General features: G+C 56.7%; 1 protein-coding gene and 1 pseudogene across 1 annotated transcript; one reads left to right on the forward strand and one right to left on the reverse strand.

Annotated features, from left to right (window-relative positions):
• Positions 1–4,362: 4,362 nt before the first annotated feature.
• Positions 4,363–9,968, reverse strand: LOC133766319 (olfactory receptor 2T27-like). Its single transcript, XM_062200008.1, has 3 exons — positions 9,846–9,968; positions 9,603–9,618; positions 4,363–5,291 (listed from the first exon to the last, which is right to left on the reverse strand). The coding sequence occupies exons 1-3, from the start codon at positions 9,966–9,968 to the stop codon at positions 4,363–4,365; spliced, it is 1,068 nt and encodes a 355-aa protein (XP_062055992.1).
• A 90-nt stretch (positions 9,969–10,058) lies between these two features.
• Positions 10,059–18,570, forward strand: LOC133766320 (ral-GDS-related protein-like; annotated as a pseudogene).
• The last annotated feature ends 2,533 nt before the right edge of the window (positions 18,571–21,103 follow it).

The following is a 21,103-nucleotide window of genomic DNA, read 5'->3' on the forward strand; positions in this document are numbered from 1 at the left end:
CCCCCCTCCCCGTAGCCACAGGGCTGCTCCCCAAGTGCCTGGGGAAGGTACCGCCTATGTCACTGGCATTCCACCTGGGAGCTGGTTTGAGTCCCAGCTGCTCCACTTCTTGTCCAGCTCCCTGCCAATGTGCCTGGGGAGAGCAGCAGAAGATGGCCTGGGGGCTTTGGCCCCTGCCACCACATGGGAGACCCAGATGAAGCTCCTGGCTCTGGCTTCAGCCTGGCTCAGCCCCCGCCATTCTGCCAACTGAGGAGTAAACCAGCTGAAGGAAGTTCTCTCTCTCTCTCTCTTTCTCTCCCTCTCTTTTTCCCCCTCTCCCCCTCTCCCCTTCTCTCCCTCTCCCCCTCTCCCCCTCTCCCCCTCTCTCCCTCTCCCCCTGTCCTCCTTCCCCTTTCCTTCTCTCCCTCCCTGTAACTCTGACTTTAAAATAAATAAATCTTAAAAAATAAAAAATAAAAACTGCCTGGCTGGGATTTTTACACAATTCCAAAGGTTCAAGTTCACCTGATTGGTCAAGTAGCAAGATAATGAGGTAGTATATATAAACCAATCAGGGAGCCACCAGAGCCTAAGTATGATTGGCTTGACCAGGAACCAATCACGGAGCTCACGCTACATGTGGAAGTGGGGAGTGTGTTCAAACAGGTCCAGAGCAGGCGCACTGTTCAGCAGCTGGAACCACATCTGGAGGTGACGTCGAACCTGTGTCCCACCCTCCGTCCCTCAGAGTTCCTGGATGGCCAAGTCAGGCGGGGTCTTCCTTTCCTTCCCAGGGCCCTGGGGTCCCTATCAGAGGCAGGAGGAGTCTATGTCTCCTCCCCAGGAGATGGGGCACATGCTTTACCACATTCCATTTTTTAAAATTTTTAAAAATACTTATTTGAAAGAGTTACAGAGAGAGAGGGAGAGACAGGGATAGAGGCCAGGAGTGAGTGAACAAATGGAAAAGGAAGACCTTTCTCATGTGTCTCTCTCTCTCTCACTGTCCACTCTGCCTGTCAAAATAAATAAATAAATAAATAAATAAATAAATAAATAAATAAAATGTTTAAGACATCACCTCTAAGCACACTTATGGCAGCATCGTTGCTTGGTAGCAGAGAAAATGCACACAGAGTGAACGCCACATGAGAGAGACTGACAGACCCACGCTAGGAGCAGCATCAGCCACAGAAAGGAACACGTCCGCTGACCAGACTTCCCTGAGAATGCAGAGAAAACAGAAATAACACGTATGATGGAACCCACCCTTTCACCAAGGCAGGCCAAACGAAGCCCGAAAAGTAGGCAGAGTAGTTGGGGGTTAGCAGCAGCCCCTGGGGACAGGTGGAAGCTGGCCCTCACGACAGAGAAATCCCCCCAGGTCCTCGATTTGGGCGTATCGGAACCCCACGATCGCAGTTCCCAGTCGCCAGACAGTCGAGAGAGGGCCCCTGTGACCATCAGCAGAAGAAGGTCAGGAAGTTCAGACCCCTGTGGACCACACATGTGGACAACGGCAGGCCTGCAGCACACGGTGCTTGAGAGGTTAGAAAAGTGGTCCCCAGGCCTGTTTGGTCCATCCCACGGGTCCATTCAGCATCTGGAAGCCCAGGGCCACTGCTAGTGGTAGGTCAGCAGTCAAGAGGGCTGGATTTGGGGTATCCAGAGAGAAGCAAGGACAAGCCAGACCTCGCTTTGTCTTTGCACCTGCATGGCCGGCTCGCGAGAGTGTAGGCTGTTGCTGCTGCTCTGCCTTCTAAGGCCCCCACGCGCCACGCTCTAGGGAGACTCCACGCAGGACCCAAACCAGGAATAACCTGGGGCGCCCGCGAGCAGAGGGTTGGCTGCTGCTGCCCACCTGTACCCACACCCCACAGAGGGATGGCGAGGGACCGAGGGCTGTTGTTGAATGGCTAATTGGCAAACGTGGAGGCTGGAGGGGCTTTGAGGGGCTTACAGAGAAAGCTGCATCTCTCACGGGGCACAAGGCAGAGTAGTGGGCAGCTGGCCCAGTGTTAAAATCAGAATTCCTAAGACGCTACTTGGCAGGGCCAGTGCAGTGGCATAGCGGGCAAAGCCACCCTGCAAAGCCAGCATCCTGCATGGCTGGAGCCCTGGAATCTCCACTTTTGGTCCAGCTCCCTGCTAATCCACCTGTGAAAGCAGCAAAGGATGGCCCAAGTGCTTGGGCCACTGCAGCCATGTGGGAGACCCGGAAGAAGCTCCTGGCTCCTGATTTGGCCTGGCCCAGCCCTGCACACTGCTGCCCTCTGGGGAATGAACCAGCAAATGGAAGAGATTCTCTCTCTCTCTCTCTCTCTCTCTCTCTCTCTCTCTCTCTCTCTCTTTCTCTCTCTCTCTCTCTCTCTCTCCACCCCCGCCTCTGGTCTCTTTCTCTCTCTCTTCTCTCTCTCTCTCACTCTCTCTCTCTCTCTCCACCCCTGTCTCTTTCTCTCTCTCTCTCTCCCTCTCCCCCTCCCTCCCTCCCTCTCTCCCTCCCTGTCTCTTTCACTCTCTTTGCCTTTCAAACAAATAAATAAATGTTTTTTTTGAAAAAAGACTGGAACTTCATGCATATAAGAGGTCTTCAAAAAGTTATGAATTGTGGAAAAACCATGCATAGTTCTCAAAGCTGTTTTGTATTAAAAGAAATGGATGTTTTTGTTGCACTTTCCATGAATTTTTGGAAGAGTTCTTGTAACACCGAACACTTCCTCAGAAGCAAAGACAGAAGAACCACTCAAGGAGCCAATGTCAAAGTCACTGCTGGGTGCCTCGCAGCACTGTCTCTCCCGGCTGGGGTGTGGCGGCTGCTATTTGGTGAGCGGACTTGCCAGGGAAAGGCCTGGCTCTCACCAGAAGATCATTGCATGAGGATGCATGGAAAGAGGGGTGAACCTGGCACTAGAGGCTGAGAAGAATGAGTGTCCCAGGAGGCTGACGGGGCACAGAGGAGGGACTCTGAGGAGGCAGACAGTGAAACGGGGGCTGCAAGGTCACTCCCCAGAGGACACGTCACTCCCCAGGGACACGTTACTCCCCAGGGACACCTCATTCCCAAGGACACATCATTCCCCAAGGACACGTCACTCCCCAGGGACACATCATCCCAAGGCCATCCAGTCACCGTATCCATGATGGAGACCCCAGGATCACTAAGAAGCTCACAGTCAGCACTGAGGTGAGAGAGCTGGACACGAAGCTTGTGTCCCGAAGTCACAGAGGCTGGTGGCAGCAATGACTAAATGCAGGTGAACTAGGAGCTTGGAGGGACCAGCATGTGGGGAGTGTGCAAACAGCCAACTGCAATCTCAGGAGCAAACAGATGCACAAGCAGCTTGCTCTTAGCATAAGCAACCCCCAAGGCCAACATCAGAGGTGGAGACTAAAGCTGTTGTCCAGTCTAGAGTCCCAGTTGCACACTTTGTTCTCCATCCCTACACAACACTCAGGGCCAGAACCCACTGATGGAAGCAGACTCAGATTCACGGAGTGAGCAGCCGGCAGGGCGGTGGCGAGCGTGTCCAGGCCGCACATCTCTACTCTGAGGTGCTCCTAGATTGCTCCAACTGCCACACTTCCCACGAGCTAGCAGGCAGCTGCCACAAGAAAGGTTCACGCACAGAACTGTGCGGCTGCGTGTGGACAGATTGCTCGGGGAGGGGTGCAAGTCTGGGAAGAGACCCTCTGAGGTGTCAGGGAGGGCCTCACGGGAAGAGAGTGAACAGGGACAGAAGCGCACATGGCTGTCCATGGACACAGTGGCCCCGGGGTGTGCAGTGCACTGACCCAGAGTCCGACCCTTCCCCTGCAAGGCAGGGAAGCTGGAGCCTGGAATGTGCATGTTTAGCTGTGGAGATCATGGCAGCTCATCGTGTGAGGCAAAGGCATACTCACATGACGCTGCCCTGAGAGTGCGCGCTCACGCCTCGAACGTGAACCCCGGTAGGTGCACCCCACACCTGGGGCTCAATAAGCCCCTTTCATGAGCATCTTGCACTACGGGAGATGCCATCAGGGTACAGATTGGACTTTGGAATTAAAATGATTTGCTCTGCTAAATACCAGACACACTTGGCAAAGGTGAACCCATTTTGTGACCCCAGCATGGGTTCCTAATGTATTTGCAGGAACTTTAGAGATTTCAGAGCCGATTTAATGAAAACATGAAAGAATTGTAATAGGTTCCTGACTTGATAAGGCTCCAGGGATATTTACATAAAAGCAAATTGCCTTCTGCAGAGGTCTGGGACTCACAGCCAAAACTTCATTCAGAAAGAACTCTCATCATGGTCTCCTGAAGCCGCGAGCACAGCCCGCTCCCCCAGCCCGGCCTCTGCTCTGCTCACCCCCACAGCCTGTCGCTGTCTCCGCTCCCTAGGAAGCCCCACACCTCCCCGCCAGCTTCCGGAGTGCAGCCAGCACCTCCTTGTTCCTCAGGCTGTAGATGAGGGGGTTCAGCATCGGGGTGAGCACGTTGCTGAACACAGACAGCGCCTGGTCCTGCTCTGGGCTGTGGGAAGAGGTGAAGCTCATGTAAATGAAGATGTTCGGGCCGAAGAAGAGACTCACCACCGTGAGGTGGGAGGAGCAGGTGGCCAGGACCTTCCGCCTGCCCTTGACGGAGCTCATGCGGAGCACAGCGAGGAAGATGAGCGTGTAGGAGGCTGTGATGAGACCGAAGGGGACAACCAGCAGCACCACGCTGGTCACCACCACCACGGACTGATACACGGACGTGTCCTCGCAGGACAGCTTGATGAGGACAGGGACCTCGCAGAAGAAGTGCTGGGTCTCCCGGGACCCACAGATGGGGAAGTGCAGAGGGTAAACTGTGTGAACTAAGGAGCTGGCCGAGCCTCCAACCCAACACCCAGCCACCATGTGCAGGCAGAACCTGGGGCTCATGATGGCGGGGTAGCGCAGTGGGTTGCACACAGCCACGTAGCGGTCATACGCCATGAGGGTCAGGATGAGGCACTCAGACATCCCCAGCAACAGGAAGAAGAAGCTCTGTGTCCCGCAGCCAACCCAGGAGATGCCCCTCTCCCCTGTGAAGAAGTTGGTGGCCATCTTGGGGACGATGGTGGAGGTCAGTGTCAGGTCGATGAGGGAGAGCTGGCTGAGCAGGACGTACATGGGCGTGTGCAGCCGGGCGTCCCCCAGGATCAGGACGATCAGAAGAGCGTTTCCCAGGAAGGCCAGGACGTAGACGAGGACCACGGCGGCATTGAGGAGCAGGGAGTGCCGGGACCCAGGGAAGAGCCCGGCCAGGAGGAAGTCCGTGGCCGAAGAGGCGTTCCCACCCACCATGCCGCTGCAGGCACAAGGGAGACCACAAGTGCCACCACCACGCGTGACAGACTCGTGTCAGTCTGGGGGCCAGCGTTCGAGAACCTTCCCCCCAGCTCCGGGTTCTCACATAGCCTTTGCCCGCATCTCAGGGAGAGCACTTTCCCGTGTCTCTTGAACAATCACCTGACTTGGTAAATACAGAATACTGGACACACGACCCACGCCAGCACTAACCGGCCTCTGCTGAGCTGAGTTCTTCCGATTTTCTTCTTTCTTTCTTTCTTCTTTCTAAGTTGGAGAATCCTGTAAATACGAACACCCATTTCTAGAAATACAGGCTTAAACTGCTACACACTGTTTATGTTAGCCGTGGGTCCTAGCTAAGAACTTTTGTGCATTGGAGCACAAATGAAGGAAATTCTAATCAGTTCTTTCAATTTGGCTTTATAAATTATAAATCATTAAACAAACCTTTCTTAGCTCCTCTAATAATGACTCTGTCCTTTGTTCTAGGCCCTGTCTAGTGCACTTGGGCCTCATTCCTTTGTAATCATAACCTCTACTCTACCACAAATGGCTCTACTCCCAACCTGTGTGTACTGATGGTCCTCTTCCCCACTTAATGCTGTATAATTGTTCAAACCTGGTAAATGCCACTCTTAGGATCATTGGTCACTATCCTCACTCTGTCTTATATGACCTTGTCTAAATATGATCAGAGTCGGCAAAAAAAAAAATTATAAATCAATTACTTGGTTACATCCTAATGAAATATCCTACTGTTTGCTTTCCTCTTGTTGGGTAATTGTCCTTATGTTATACACAGGGTGACAGAAATTGCTAGACGCACAGAACTGCCAACCATCAGTGTTCTGAATTACTGACCGAGGAAAGCTCTGGGATTTAACAGAGAATCTGACATCTACAGTGACTGATGACACGTCTGTCCTGTGTCTCAGACACAGACCTGGAGCTCTGCCCAGTGGTCTCCGCGGCCCCTGGCCCTGCTCCACACGCCGCTGCACCTCTGCTCTCTGCAGGTTGAGCAGCTCCAGGAGCGCAGCCGCCCACACTTGCACAGGCACCTGCATGCAATGAACTTCTGGCGAGAGCCAGGCCTTTCCCTGGCAAGTCAGCTCACAGAAAAGTGGCCGCACCACCCCAGCCTGGAGAGACAGTGCTGCCAGGCAGAAGTTTCCAGATGCTCAGCCTCCCGAACAGAGGGGCTCTGCTCAGCACGGGTCAAAACTCCCTGAAGTCCAGTCTGTTACTGCAGCCAGAGACCACTAATGTAAAGCCACGCCCCCCTCGGGCTTACACTGGCTGTTCAGCTGGCCGTCTGTATTCACAGTACTGTGTGCATTTTGGACAAAAGATCAGTTCAGAAGAAAAACCACTGCTTGGATTTGAGCCGTCAGTCCAGTGAACTACAAATGCGGCGGGACTGGCTGACCTTGCCGGTCAGCGACCATGAGCACAAATTTGCTGCACACCACACTCACATCAGTTCAGGGAGTGCCAGCAACGAGTGCGTGTGCAGCCTGCGTGGTCCACTCACTATCATAGCACACTTGCTGAGCGCTCACGAGGGCAGCAGTGACCCGGGACAGGGCCTAAGCAGATCAGAGGCCAGTGTGCAGCACTGCCCAGCACCAGCCCCTGCGGTGCCCCTTGACAGTGGCCGTCAGCACCTTTAACTGCCCTGTTCTGTAATCCTCCCCTCTCCAGACGCCACCTGTCCGTCATAAGGCTGTGGGCTTACAACTCAGAGAATGCAACTGTCAAGTTTAGACACAGCCAACTAATGTTCAAACACTAAAAGCTGGAGCAAAGAAACATTCAAATGTGTCTAGCTCACTCCCACTTTAACTTAAGGACATCAAACTTTTACTTTGTATCTTATAAATACACATTAACTCTGTGGGGACTGAAACCAGACCCTGACAGTGTTCTTTGAGTAGAAATGCAAACATCACAGCAAAGAACTCTGCATCACTTCATACAATAAAGCCTATTGCGCCATTAAATGATTTCAGCTGACTAAGCCTTTTTGGGGTCAGCTCTGCACATGTTTCTGTTACTTGCTTTGTAAACAAGAAGGCTGAGCTGTGGGAGGGAAGAGTGCGATGCTGTGTGCGTTAGCCTGTAGGCTGCACTGCAGTCTCCCAGGTCCTGACGACCTTCCGGGCTCCGGGCCCCTCTTGTTAGCGTGCTCGAGGTTGGGCTGTGAGGGCACAGACAGTGCAGACATCGACAAAGTCAGCAAACGGCCATAGCTCAGGAAGCAAACCACCACAAGCCACAGGATAAGTTCAACGGGTTGTCCTACCTGCTGACTGAGTTTGGGCACATGATGGTGCCCCGTGTTCTACTGGGTTTGGTCAGACAAGAGTACTGATCACACCACAACCCCTGCCTTATACCCTCGACAAAAAACAGCTCAAAATGGATCAGGGATTTAAACATAAGACGAGAAACCGTAAAACCACTGGAGGAAAACACAGGGCAAGGACTCCAAGACATCGGCACAGGCAGTGGCTTTTTGGATCAGACTCCCCAAGTCCCAGCAATAAAGGCAAAAGTAGACAAATGGGAGTGCATAAAGCCAAGGAGCTTCTGTACAGCCCGGGAAAGTGAAGCGGGAGGAGAGAGCTGACAGAATGGGATCACATGTCTGCACACCTTGCGTCTGGATCTTTCACACAGAGCCCAAACAGAAATACCGATTCCAGGCAGACTTCCCCTCCACGCGGACTCTGAGCAGGCTGAGCCTAACACAGGCCTGGCCCCGCGCTGTGTTGCACGAATTGTATAGGGTGAACCAGCAGATGAACAATCTCTGTCTCTCTCTGTTACTCTGCTTTTCACATAAATTAATGAAATTAATCTTTAAAAAATAAAATAATGCACTGAGATACTTAAATATATATTTTAAGGCAATAAATATGCAAATGTAACTGAATATCTCTGAGGAGAAAGGGAAATAGGATCTGGAAAATATGAATTACTTTACCTGCAACTGTTTTTAATAAAACGTATAAAGCAAATAAAAAATAGAAGTTTCAGTAAAAACAGAATGTGACCAGTTCAGTAGGAGACAGAGCAGGAAACGTAAGACTACTGCAGTGCCAGGATCCCATTTGGACACTGGTTCAAGTCCCGGCTATCTACTTCCGCTACTGCTCTATGGCCTGGGAAGGCAATAGAAGATGGCCCAAGTCCTTGGGCCCCTGCACCCATGTAGAAGACCCGGAAGAAGCTCCTGGCTCCTGGTCAGATTGGAGCAGCTCCAGCTGTTGCGGCCATTTGGAGTGAACCAGAAGATGGAAGACCTCTCTGTCTCTACCTCTGCCTCTCTGTAACTCTGCCTTCAAATAAATACATAAATCTTAAAAAAAAAAAAAAAGATTGGTGGAAAGAATTGTGGAAAGACCCCTGATGGCTACAGGTTTCCGATGGCTCTGACACACTGCCGTTGGCGGGGTCAGGGTCTGGAGAGCAGTGGGGCTCCGTGGCAAGCAGGCCAGACTTTGCAGCGTGGGGCTGAAGGTCCTGGGAGAGGACCCGTGTGGTGCTCAGGAGCCCGCTGAAGCTGACACTCGTGTTTGAAGGCTTGGGGGTGTCTGAGACGTGGGAAGGCAGCTCTGTCCTTACAGCAGGACAGAGAGCAAACACTGGTTCCAGCTTAGAGATTTTGACTGGGGGGCAGCGTCTGAGCATGGAACAACCAGGACCAGACCCGACTCAGGGTGGAGGGCCACCCTTGTGGAGTGGAGAAGACCCTGGCCCAGGCTGGGCTTCCACGAGTCACTCAGACTCCAGGTGATGCCATGACCTTGCCACCAGTTCCACCATTCACTCTCAGCATTCTAAATAAAAGCTCACACAGGAGCTGGTGCTGTGCTCTAGCAGGTGAAGCCACCGCCTGCTGTGCCAGCATCCCATAGGGGTGCTGCTTTGTGGCTCAGCTGTGCCACTTCTGATTCTGCTCCGTGCTAATGTGCCTGGGTAAGCAGCAGAAGATGGCCTAAGAACTTAGGGTGCGCCTAAGACACTGCCCTTGGCTTTCCTCACTGACCTTAGCTTGGATTTTAGGGGCCTTCCTAAGAAGCAGGCTACTGTCTTTGGGAATTGATAGGAAAAGGAGGTTTAGACTCCAGCTGAGTGCCCTTCAGCCTGGGATCCTGACCCCATCCAGGTCTCCCAGGCACTGAGGGATGGGGCTGTGTTTGCCTAATTGTGCACAGTCAAGGGGATGGCATCGGGGCAGGAGAGGAACAGTCAGCAGCCCAGAGGGCCTTGGGAGCTCTTCCTGCTGGAAGGGTCCATGTCCTGGACCTGGAGGAAGTGACCTCACTTCCTTGGTGATGGGCCACAACAGACCATGGAACTCTGGTAACCAGGCACCCAGATTCTAGTGGTAGCCACTGCCAGCTCACTTGATAGGAAGCGTTGCAGGGAGAACTATGTTCCCTTGCTGCTGCCCTTCAAGGCGAGGCTCTGGCCGAGCCAAAGCCCAGAATGAAGGTCTCTTCCAGAGTGTAACACGCTGGCTGAGGTCTCACTATGGACGCCTGTGGCCACGGGGGAGGAGGCAGCCACAGGTAACACGGTTTAGGAGCCCTGGGAAGTCCCGGCCAGGCCCAGAGTCTCTGGTGACCCTGCGTGGGCTCTCCTCCAGTCCCCATGAAGGGGACAAGAGGAGGGGCCCTTCCTGCACAGCACCAGGATTCAGGCATTGGAGGATGGCTGTAGTGTCATCCGTACACATTCCAGGGATGGCGGATGGGAAAGTGGGTGCTGGGGGCCATTTTGTCTACTCAGGGGTTCCACGTGATTTCTCCTGTGTCACCTGGAGTCCTCCTGGCTGGGGGTATACCCACATGTCCCTATGTATGTTACCTGGGGAGTGGAAATACTCACGAGGTGTCTCCTGTGGGACACTGACGCCCTCTGGCCTGGCTCCGGGCACTCTGTTTACAGGGCTCCACGCTGGAGATCAGCAATGATTCCCATGAGGAACTCATCTTCTCAGGCAATGGACAGGTGCGTCAGGCCAACAGCCGTGGACAGCGCTGGGCTGGGCTGAGGGAGGGGCCTAGGGAGATACACAGGCAGGGTCTCAAGATGACCAGGCTGGGCTGAGGACCAGAGCCTGGATATAGGCACCTCTGGGCCCCGTCCTGGTGTTTCCTACCCGAGTGACTGACCCCAGTCTCGTTCCTAAGAGATCTCGCCCCTCTGCTGCCCACTGACAGCTGGGTTATGGCAACCCCATGTCGGGTCCTGGTGGGATGTTCAGGGGACAGTGTACTACTGGTTTCCTGGATACGAAGTCAAGAGTGTCCGCGTGTGGGACTGCACTGTTTTCCCACCCGGCCCATGAATCCCGGGCAGGGGTCAGCTCCGCTGTGCGTCCAGACCTCCCCACAACCCACGATGGAGAACCCAAACCCCACACACAGGGGTGAGGCTTACACTCGTGAGAGAGAGAGACTACTCCATGCACGTGTCAGCAGTGTGTCTCTCGGTCTCAGCCCTGGAGCCCCCACCCGTCTCCATCCTGTTCCATGAGAAAGGACATTTGTCCTGCGGCTCAGCTGGGATTCCGGTGCTCGTCCCCAGCTGCCCAGCTGCAGGTCACGGCCTCAGAGAGCGCCCCTGGAAGCCTGGTCTGCTGGGCAGTCACAGCCCAGGGCCCCACACGAGGGCAGCTCTCACACAGGAGTTTGCACACAGTGCTGGGGGCTGGATGTCCCTGTGTCTCCTGCTTGTACATGTGCATCTCCGTTCCCGTGTTCTCGTGTTCTCCTGTGCTTCACTGTGTCCTTGTCCCCTCTCCTTATCAGCCTGGCAGACCTGGGGCCCACACCATGGCCTGACCTAACGTCCATCACCTCTTCAGGAGTACATGTGCACATGCAGCCACACTCGGGGACCCAGGTGTCAGAGCATCACCGTCACTCTCACAGGAGCTAATGCCCTGCTGAGACAGAGGCCCAGACAGCCCTTGCTGGGGGGAGGGGCTGAGGTGTCCCCCTGGAGCAGCCACGGTCAGATCACCGTGCAGAAGGGCTGTGGCCGGGACACCGCCAGCTGCCATCTCTGCACTGCTGCTCCTAGCTGCTGGCCTCCCTAGGGGGATACTCTGCTCTCCCCACTCTCCCAAGCTGCTCTGTATGTGGCCAAAAAGTCACTCTGGGCCTTCCATGCCCAACCCCCCAGGGATGTGAGGGGTCACCTGCTGCAGCTGGATGCCCTCTGTGAGGGGGTCTTCTCCCAGCCCAGACTCCCGTGGTTGGGGGTCCCTGGAGCCTCCTCTGACTCCTGTCCCTGCTGGTCCTCCCTAGTTTGGAGGTGTGTCCACACTGCACCTGGCAGAGGTCTGCCCCCTGCGGAGCCTGCAGCCAGGCACCAAGGCGAAGCTGGAGGAGTCCCTGGTCCCGGCCTCCCCAGGAAGAACCATCGCTTACCTGTCCACTCTGCTGTGCTCATATGGCGACTTCAGCACTGTTCCGTATTTCCTGGACCAGATATTCCACAGGTGAGCGTCTGTGCCCTCCAGGCACAGGGGCCTCTGCCGCCCCCTAGCCGTGGCTCTCTGTGCCTGCGTGCTCCTCTGAGAAGTGGGGTGGTGTGGGTGTGAGCCTCAGGAGTTGTACAGGGACCATGTGACTGCAGACATGGCAGGAGCCTGGTGCCTGCTCCGTGGCCAGGGCTGCTGGCGCTGCACTCATCCCTCTTCTTCTGGCCTCTGCACCCTTGGGACTCAATAGCCCACGGCACTTGAGGTTTGGAAAACCCCACAGAGAGCAGCCCTGCCTTCCCGTCTGTAAAGGAGGCCTCCCAGCCCCAGTCCCTGATACAGACAGAGCAGGGCCCAGGCACTGGGTGTTGGGCCCAGGCCTCTCAATTCTCTGGCAAGGGTCTGTGTGGGGTTCATCCCCACAGCACGTGAATGTTAAGCACTCTGGGCAGTCACCTTGCAGACACGTGTCACGGCTCAGCGAGCAAAGCAGACAGCATTCCCGGGGCCTCTTGACCTGGGAGGACTCAGACTCTCCCAGCTGAACGCCTGCCCGGGTCCTGTCCACAGGGTCAGAGGGGAGAGGATCGTCCTCCCATGGTCTTGCCAGAATGTCAGAGCTTAGGCCCCACTAGGACTTCATGGACTGTGGGTCCAGTCGGAGGCCTTCTGTCCCTGCCAACTGTGGGAGCAAAATGTGGGTTGTGGCTGGGGAGGGACAGACAGGGTGTGGATCTCCCACTTCCTGTGACTCCTCTGAGAGCACCGAGGCCCGGGGACTCCAACAGAGCTGGGAATGGGGTCCCAGACCTGCAAAGGAGAGGGGAGGCTGGGGCACAGAGCAGCCAGGAGTCAATGCCCAGGACAGGTGCTTCCCAGCTCTGCCCATGCTCCAGGCTCCCTCCCCAGGAGGCCAAGACCTGCAGAGATCCTGAGAAACCTGCTCCTAAGTCTGCCTGGAGCCTCTGTGCTGAGCACCAGGGGCCCTCCCCTCAGGAAAGAAGGTCCCTGGGAGGCTGTCACCACGGGTGTGCACCAGCCCTGTTGACCAGGTCTGCCACGACCGGGGCAGCCCAGGAGGGCTTGGAGTGTGGGTCATGCTCTGGACAGGCTGAGGCATGCCCAGGGCCCCAGAGCCACAGAGGGGCCCCTGGCAGTGCAGTGTGGTGGCCAAGGCCAGCCTCTGACCCGCTGCCCTCGCTTGCGTCCCCAGCAACATGGCTTCCTTCCTGGGACGCTGCAGAGACCTGTACGAGGCAGAGCTCCATGGCCACACCAGCCTTCCACTGCTGAAGATGAAGGTGGGCTGCAAGCCTGTCAGCCTGCCTGGAGGAGACCTGGGGACCCAGGTGTATTTTTTGTATGCCCTGCCTGGACACGCCCAGCGCCCTGAGGCCACAGCAGACGGTGAGGGGCAGCGCAGTCTGCAGGTCTCTCAGGGGTGGTGTTTGGGGCTGGACTCCCCTTCCAGGCGGTGCGACCCCTCGGGGTTTGCAGAGGCCACTGGAAGGTGATTCACGTTGGCGACCCTTTCTCTTCTTCCAGCTCCCGCTCTGCGTGCAGGGCCACCACCCTTCCGTGCACTGGCTCTGGAGCCAGCTGCAGCACCGCTGGCTCAGCCAGGACCTGCTCCAGAGCCAGGGCCAGCTTCCCCACGGGGCCTGCCCCCATGCGCACAGTCAGCACCAGGGCCAGCTCCACAGGCCTCCTCTGGATGGGCTGGGCCTGCAGAGGAGCTGCCTGGGGCGGAGATGGTTGACATCACCGCCTTCTCCCCCAGGACGATGGCAGAACAGCTCACGCTTCTGGATGCGGTGAGCAGCCGGCTCTGCTGGGCAGGGCCAGGACCACGGCGTCCCTGTGGCAGCTGGCGTCCCACACAAGCCCTGGCCAGAGTCAGCCCAGGCTCCATGTCAGCCCCAGTGTGACCTGGGCTCGTTTCTCATGTCCTAACCCACCTGTCCCCTGTGGACAGCAGAGATGGGGCACACTCATGCCAGGTGCACAGAGCGGCAGACAGAAAGCTGGGCACGGTGTGGCCCGGAGGTGGTGGAGGGCACTCACTGTGGTGCAGCCAGGCCCCTGTCCCTGCCAGTCTGCCCAGAATGCCTTACCTGTCTCAGCACTGATTAGGCTTCAGAGTTGGACGGGGTCCCAGAGCAGACACACAAACAGAGCCCCTTGGTGTAGCTGCCACAGGGAGGTGCGCTGGGATGGGACAAGGAGCATAGGGCTGATGGCGATGGGCTGAGGGATGGGGAGTTGGCCAGGACGCCCGGGAGAAAACACCTCTGTGTCTTCTCTCCAAGAATGGGCTCTGGGCCATGGGGCTCTGGGCACCCACAGTGGGCTGCTGCTCCCACTGCTGTGAGCCCCATGCACAGCATCCTGGGAGTGTGGGCACCGGTGCACTCTGAGTGGGGGTGGCTGTGCCCATGGGTCACTCTCCTCCCCAGGAGCTGTTCCAGAAGGTCGTGCCCTTCCACTGCCTGGGCTCCGTCTGGACCAAGAGCAGCAAGAGAGGCAAGGAACACCTGGCCTCCACTGTCCATGCCACCGTCCAGCAGTTCAACTGTGTGACAAATTGTGTAGTAACCACATGCTTGGGGGACCCCAGCAGGAAGGCCACGGACAGGGCCCGTGTGGTGGAGCACTGGATCAAGGTGGCCAAGGTCAGCTGCGGGCAACCAGGGCCCTTGCTCCCTGCACTCTGGGAATGGCCACTTTGCTCTATCAGCCCTTGGGAATACAACCTGTGGCTGAAGACCCTGCACAGACCCTGGGCCCTTCCTGGCAGGGAGGGGCCTGACCTGACTCACTTCCTCCAGGGGTGCATGCTCACCTCCCACCTGAACCTCCGTGTGGGTTGAACCCAATCCTCTCCCTGTGGGGTGGCCATGGTTCCCTTGTGCCTTCCTGTGGCTCCATGGGCATCTGATGCAGGAGGGGGACGTCAGCCCGGGGGATCCAGGTGACTTCTCCCTCATCCGCTCTGCTCTCCAGGAGTGCCAGACCCTCAGGAACGTTTCCTCGGCCCATGCCATCCTCACTGCTCTACAGACCTCCCCAATTTGTCGCCTGCAAGAGACGTGGGGAGAAGTCTCCAGGTGGGTGCCTTCTCCCACAGGAGCACCAGGGTGTACCTGGGACCCTAGGACTCAGCACTAACCCCATGATCTGGGAGGGGCCAGACGTGGACTCTAAGGGGAGGCATGGGGAACGTCACCTTCGAGACCCCTAGACCTTCTGCCTCATGTTTGCCTCAGGATGCTATTTGCTTTGCTGTCAGGCACCAGTTCTTGAATAGTGCTCCTGGGCAGCACCGGAGCTCCCTGTGCAGGTGAACGTGAGGCAGAACGGTGCTGCTCCGTGGAGGGGAGGGGCCCAGGAGAACCACTTGAGCTTCCCCCGTCCCCTGGGCCCCAGGGCTTCGGGAACTCAGTGGAAACTCACCTGGGCCGTGTGCATCCTCCTTGCTCTCGAGCAAAGGGAGCTGCACTCACCACCCTCCCATCACACCGAGTGGCTCCTCCTGGTTTCCCATCTCCACAGGAAAAGCTGCAAAAAATTTGAGCGCCTGTGTGAGAAGGACAATGGCTTGAGCAGGGATCGGCTCACCAAGGTAGGGGGCTGGGAAGTGGGGTAAGTGTTTGGGGGTAGGGTGAGGGGTGGAGTGAGGGCCTGGGGCAGGGGTGGTGTTGGCCGGCAGGACAGGCTCTGTGCGCCTGACCCCACCCGGGCTGTGTGGCAGAGTGGCAGGAAGGACTTCCCTCCTTCCACAGGGTGACCTCGGTTCCTCACAAAGCCAGGCCCTGCCTGGGATCTGCCTGCCCAGGACCTGCATGGGGAAGGCCACCCGCCTGCACTGGGGAGGGGGGAACTGAAAACGGGTGTCCCAGGGCCAGTGGTCCATGGTTTCTGAGCATCAGGTGCAGTGGGCACATGAGAAACAGATGCACCTGTGGCTGTGATGCCCGTCCTGCCCTGACCCACTGCCCATCGCCTGAGGTCCTGGGATTCTCACCCTGCCCAGGGCAATGACATCATCTGCAGGTAGATGAGGAGAAGCTCCTGAGGCCTCCTCACACATGCCTGGTGGCTCTGTCCTGACCACATCTCAATGCCTTCCACCTAAGGGAGGAAGCAAAGTGTCGCCACCCAGAGCCTGTGCAGGCCCTGCCTGTCACTCAGAGATGATCCCTGGGGGCCACTCCCTGAGTGGCAGGGGAGATGTGCAGCAGAAGCTGTGGTTCGTCCTTGACCCTGCTGGGGGTGGGGGGAGCACCCAGTGGGGCTGGGTGGCCAGCACCTATCAGCCAGGCCTCCTGAGACCACCTGGCCTCTCCCTCCATGGCTGTGCCTGGCCAGGGACCAGGACACAGAGAGCCCTGATGGACTCCTGGCCAGGGGTGCAGCTGGGGTTGTGGTGAAGCAGTGGGGTGCCAGTCAGCTGGGGGCAGGGCAGGCTCTCCTGTGTGGCCCTGGGCTGGTCACTGCCCATGGCCTCTGATTTCTCAAGTAGAGGATGGGGCTGGTGAGCCTGTTGTGCAGAGCTCACGGGGGTCGGTGAGGCACCAGGAAGGGTGATGTGTGGTGCAGGGCCTGGCCTTCCTCTCAGGGGACAGTGAGGAGGAGGAGGGCAGGCGTAGGATGCTGAGTCAGGACGGCTGTGTGGGGGGGGCACCCAGCACCCTCACTAGCCAAGGAGCAGACCCAGGGAGGCCCCTTGCTCAAGGTGCCCCCAGTGAGGGTGGGAGCCACAGCATCCAGACAGAGTGCACTTGGGGGAGGGGCTCAGACATGCAGGGCCCCAGCAGAGGGCCCAGGTGTGGGCAGGGGTGGGAAGGACAGGCCCTATGACCCTGACCTTGATCCTGGCAGAAGGGGGCCTTCAAGCTTGCTGCCCGGGAGCAGAATCCACAGAGAGCCCAGATGAGGCTGCGGAAACAACAGAAGGTGCGTGTGCCCGGGCGAGGGGACTCCTCCGTCACACCGGGGCCCGAGCCACAGGAGCAGGGCTAACACCTCCAGCCCTCCCTGCGGTCCCCACACTGCCTCAGTGGCCTCCACCGGAGAGACCAGAGCCAGGGCCTGGGGCAGCTGGGCTCTCAGTGCACTTGGGGCTGAGGTGGCGCTGGTCGAAACAGGGCCTGTGTGCCCTTGGACATCCCAGCAGGAGTCCTAGGGGTGCCTGCTGTCCTGGGAGTAGCTGGGAGGATGGAGAATGGGGGAGGCTGCCAAGGTCCTGGAGGGCTCCCGGGGGGAGACATGAGCCAGGGTCCAGGAGCTGGGGTGGAGGGGTCTCTGGGGCAGGGCTTGGGTGGCACCTGAGAGCAGGTGCTCATCACCACCCCCTGCGGCACAGGGAGTCGTCCCCTTTCTTGGCACTTACCTGAAATACCTGGTGATGTTGGACACTGTGATGGGGGACTCTGTGCATGTGAGTGATCCTGGGGCAGGTGGGGTGGGCCCGGGTCCCTGAGGCTGGCGGGGGCAGGTGCGGGGAGAGCCTGTACTGCATTCTTAGCCTTCTGCGCTGCCAGCCCTTCTCCTGAACCTCACAGCCGTCCCTGGGGCTGGGGCTTCACTGCCTCTGCCCTGTGAGTGTCGGGGCCTCCAACTGGGTGCCCCTCCCTCTCCTGGAGGGACAAAGCTACACAAGGTCTTGGCTGAGCCTCCTTGGCCTCCCCCTTGGGTAGGCTCCATGGGCAGGAGAGAAATTGGGCCCAGCAAGGTCAGGAAGCACTGACATGGCCAAGCACCCTCGCCCATCCCAGCCTCTGTTTCCCTCCTGTCACCAGGCAGGGTGAGAACAGCAGGTGCCTGAGCCTCAGCTGCCAGGTCCCCTCTCCAGAGCTCACCCAGATCCTTGTCCTTTCCCACCCGCATCCCCTTGACGGCCTCATGAAGGGGAGGGTCGGGGCTGGGCCTGGCTGGGGGCAGTTCTGATGGACTCTGTCTGCCTTCCAGCAGGCTGACTTCAGCTTCGAGAAACTGAATAAGGTGAGCAGCTGTGGCCTCACTCAGGGCAGGAGGGCACTGGGGGTCACAGGTGGTCCCGTTCAGGACCCCCATGCATCATCCCTGCAGCTTTGCTCTATTAGGAGGGCTGGGTGCACATGAGGGGGAGACCCATCCCTAGGGTGGGTGCGGGTAGAGGACTGGAATCAAGGAGAAGCCCCTGGGGAGGGGCTGTTGGCACCCCTGTCGAAGGCCAGGGTGCGGCCTGCATGGGCTGGATTGGAGGAGGCCTCTTTAGAGGAAACACCCAGAACCCCGCGGCCCCTCCCCTACCAGGTCCCCACAGCGTTCCCAGCCCAGGCGCTGACCGTGTCCTGTGTGTCCCTCTGTCCCCAGGAAATTAAAGTCCTGCAAGAAATCCAACTGCTGCAGGTGGCAGCGAGCAATTATTATTTTAAGCGTGATGAGGAGTTTGGCGTGTGGTTCCGGTCTGTGGAGTATCTCACTGAGAAGGAGAGGTGAGTGATGGGCAGGAATTGGGTGAAGCCCAGGGGTGTTGGGGGTGGGGAGGGCTCTCCCTGCTGTGCAGCTGGGGGAGCACCGTCCAGGCCCCCTGGTGGCAGCAGGCCCTGTCCTATGGGCACTGCTGGCCCCCAGGACTGCAGCTCCTGGGCAGGCCCTGGGAGGGAGGCCTGAGCTGAGGCTCTTGGTGGACTCATGGCTGTGCTCTCTCCGTTAGCTACGCCCTGTCCCGCCAGCTGGAGCCCTCTGCCAAGAGGCCCGCAGCAGCCTCAAGGCCATGAACACCATCGTGATGCCCTCGTGACCGAGTGCTGGGACCTCAGGGGCACATCTGAGCTCATTGGGAGCCTGGTGCCTGGGACAGTGGCCTCCCTGCTGTGAAGCTGAGGCCTGCGTTGTGTCAGTTTAATTGCCCCTCTTATGTTCTCTCCTTTCCCCCATTGAACTATAGTCACTGTTAGTAGCTCCCTGTTAGAGTTTTATTAAAGTTAATGTAAATATGTTGCACCATGAGTTTCATGCTTCCTCGTCATCGCTTCCCCGTAACTGAGGTTGTGAGCGGTGTTCCACCGTGCAAATGCGCCGTGGGCATGGGCCCCTCCTAGTTGCGGCTCCTGGAGCTGCACCTCGCTGGGTGAGGTTCCCTGAGGTTCTTCTCCTAAGAGGCGCTGGCAGATCACTTGGTGCCTGGTGTAAAAATCCTGCCTGGCTCCTCTTGCACTTTCTGCCCTGGGTTTAGGATGTTGGGTCCAGCCTGGCCTGGCCTGGCTGTGGTGGGCATATGGGAGGTGAACCAGCAGATGGAAGGTCTCTCTATCTCTGTGTTTGCCTTCCAAATAAATAAAAGAGGGGCTGGTGCTGTGGCATGGTGGGTAAAGCTATCACCTGCAGTGCTGGCATCAGGGGTGTGTTCGAGTCCCGGCTGCTCTCCTTCTAATCCAGTCTCTGCTATGGCCTGGGAAAACAGTGTGGGATGGCCCCAGTCCTTGGGCCCCTGCACCTACGCAGGAGACCCAGAAGAAACTCTGGCTCCTGGCATCTGATCAGCCCAGCTCCAGCCATTGTGGCCATTGGGGAGTGCACCAGCAAATGGAAGACCTCTCTCTCTCTGCCTCTACCTCTAGCTTTCAAACAAACAAATCTTTTTTTAAAACTTTTATTTATTGAATATAAATTTGCAAAGTACAGCTTATGGATGACAATGGCTTCCCCCCCCCCATAACTTCCCTCCCACGCCCAACCCTCCCCTTTCTCGCTCCTTCTCCCCTTCCATTCACATCGAGATTCATTTTCATTTCTCTTATATACAGAAGATCAGTTTAGTATATTTTAAGTGAAGATTTCAACAATTTGCAGCCACATAGAAACACAAAGTGAAAAATACTGTTTGAGTACTAGTTGTAGCATTAAATCACAATGTACAGCACATTAAGGACCAAGATCCTACATGAGGAATAAGTGCACAGTGACTCCTGTTGTTGACTTAACAATTTGACACTCTTGTTTATGGTCTCAGTAATCTCCCTAGGCTCCAGTCATGACAAACAAACAATTCTTTAAAAAATAAAGAAAAAAATAGGCCGGCGCCGCGGCTCACTAGGCTAATCCTCCGCCTTGCGGCGCTGGCACACCGGGTTCTAGTCCCGGTTGGGGCACCGATCCTGTCCCGGTTGCCCCTCTTCCAGGCCAGCTCTCTGCTGTGGCCAGGGAGTGCAGTGGAGGATGGCCCAAGTTCTTGGGCCCTGTACCCCATGGGAGACAAGGATAAGCACCTGGCTCCTGCCATCGGAACAGCGCGGTGCGCTGGCCGCAGCGCGCCTACCGCGGCAGCCATTGGAGGGTGAACCAACGGCAAAAAGGAAGACCTTTCTCTCTCTGTCTCCCTCTACTGTCCACTCTGCCTGTCAAAAAACAAAACAAAACAAAACAAAACAAAAAACACACATTTAAAAAAAAAGAAGAAAATAAAAAAAAAAGCATATTAGATGGAATGTAAAAATACTACCACAATGTCATAGTGCTTTATCAAAAGTTTGTTTTGATATCTGTACCACTACGGGACACACTAATGGCTAGTATCCCTAAGACATCCAGATGAATGTGTTGCCTGCTTTTCACAGGAACAAGCCGTCTGTTCCTGGAAATAATGGACACACTAAGGGCTGGGCTTCCTGGCAGCAGGTGCCCCTTCCTGACAGTTGCTTTGTTTTCTCATTTTCCGTCTTCTCTGTATTAACTGTTCTATGTCTCCGCATTTTCACTGGAACTTGCATCTTCAACCTCTGAGGCGACAGCAGTGCTGCAGGGTCAGCACCTGTGCCTGTGGACGGCACATTTGTCTTCAAGTCCCCTTAGGTAGAGTTGTCTTAGGGAACGTTCCTGACACACCTCGGAGCCACCAGCTTTGCAGAAGCTAGGCACACCTGAGGGGAGTCCCAGGGCCTCGGGCACCAGTGCTGACACACGGTGGGGCCAACCAACACCTGACGCTTGCTGTAGATGATGTCGGAGGGCAGGGACTCTACCTGGCCTTTCCAATTCCCAAGGCTGACTTGAACTTGTCTTCTTGCACTTTGCTGTGTCTCACCTTTGCCACCGTTGAATCACTGCGTGAGTATTCACCATCAGGCACATGGCAGGGTGTTCCGGTTGGGGCTCTGAGTGCTGGTATTTCAACTGTGGCACAGGTTTTGGTGACACGGCACAGATCTGTCAGGTATGTATGTAGTGGAGGAGCTACGGCATAGAAGCTGCATCTCTGCACCCTGGGAGACACTGCCGGGTTCCTGGAATGCTTGCAGCATTGCACACCCA

The sequence above is a fragment of the Lepus europaeus genome, chromosome 9 (genome assembly GCF_033115175.1).
Source record: "Lepus europaeus isolate LE1 chromosome 9, mLepTim1.pri, whole genome shotgun sequence".
NCBI classification, from domain to species: domain Eukaryota; kingdom Metazoa; phylum Chordata; class Mammalia; order Lagomorpha; family Leporidae; genus Lepus; species Lepus europaeus.

What these genes read in the sequence shown, in the direction of transcription:
- LOC133766319 (XM_062200008.1), bottom strand. Translation starts at nt 9,968, where the DNA reads ATGGGGACTGGAGGAGAGCCCACGCAGGGTCACCAGAGACTCTGGGCC.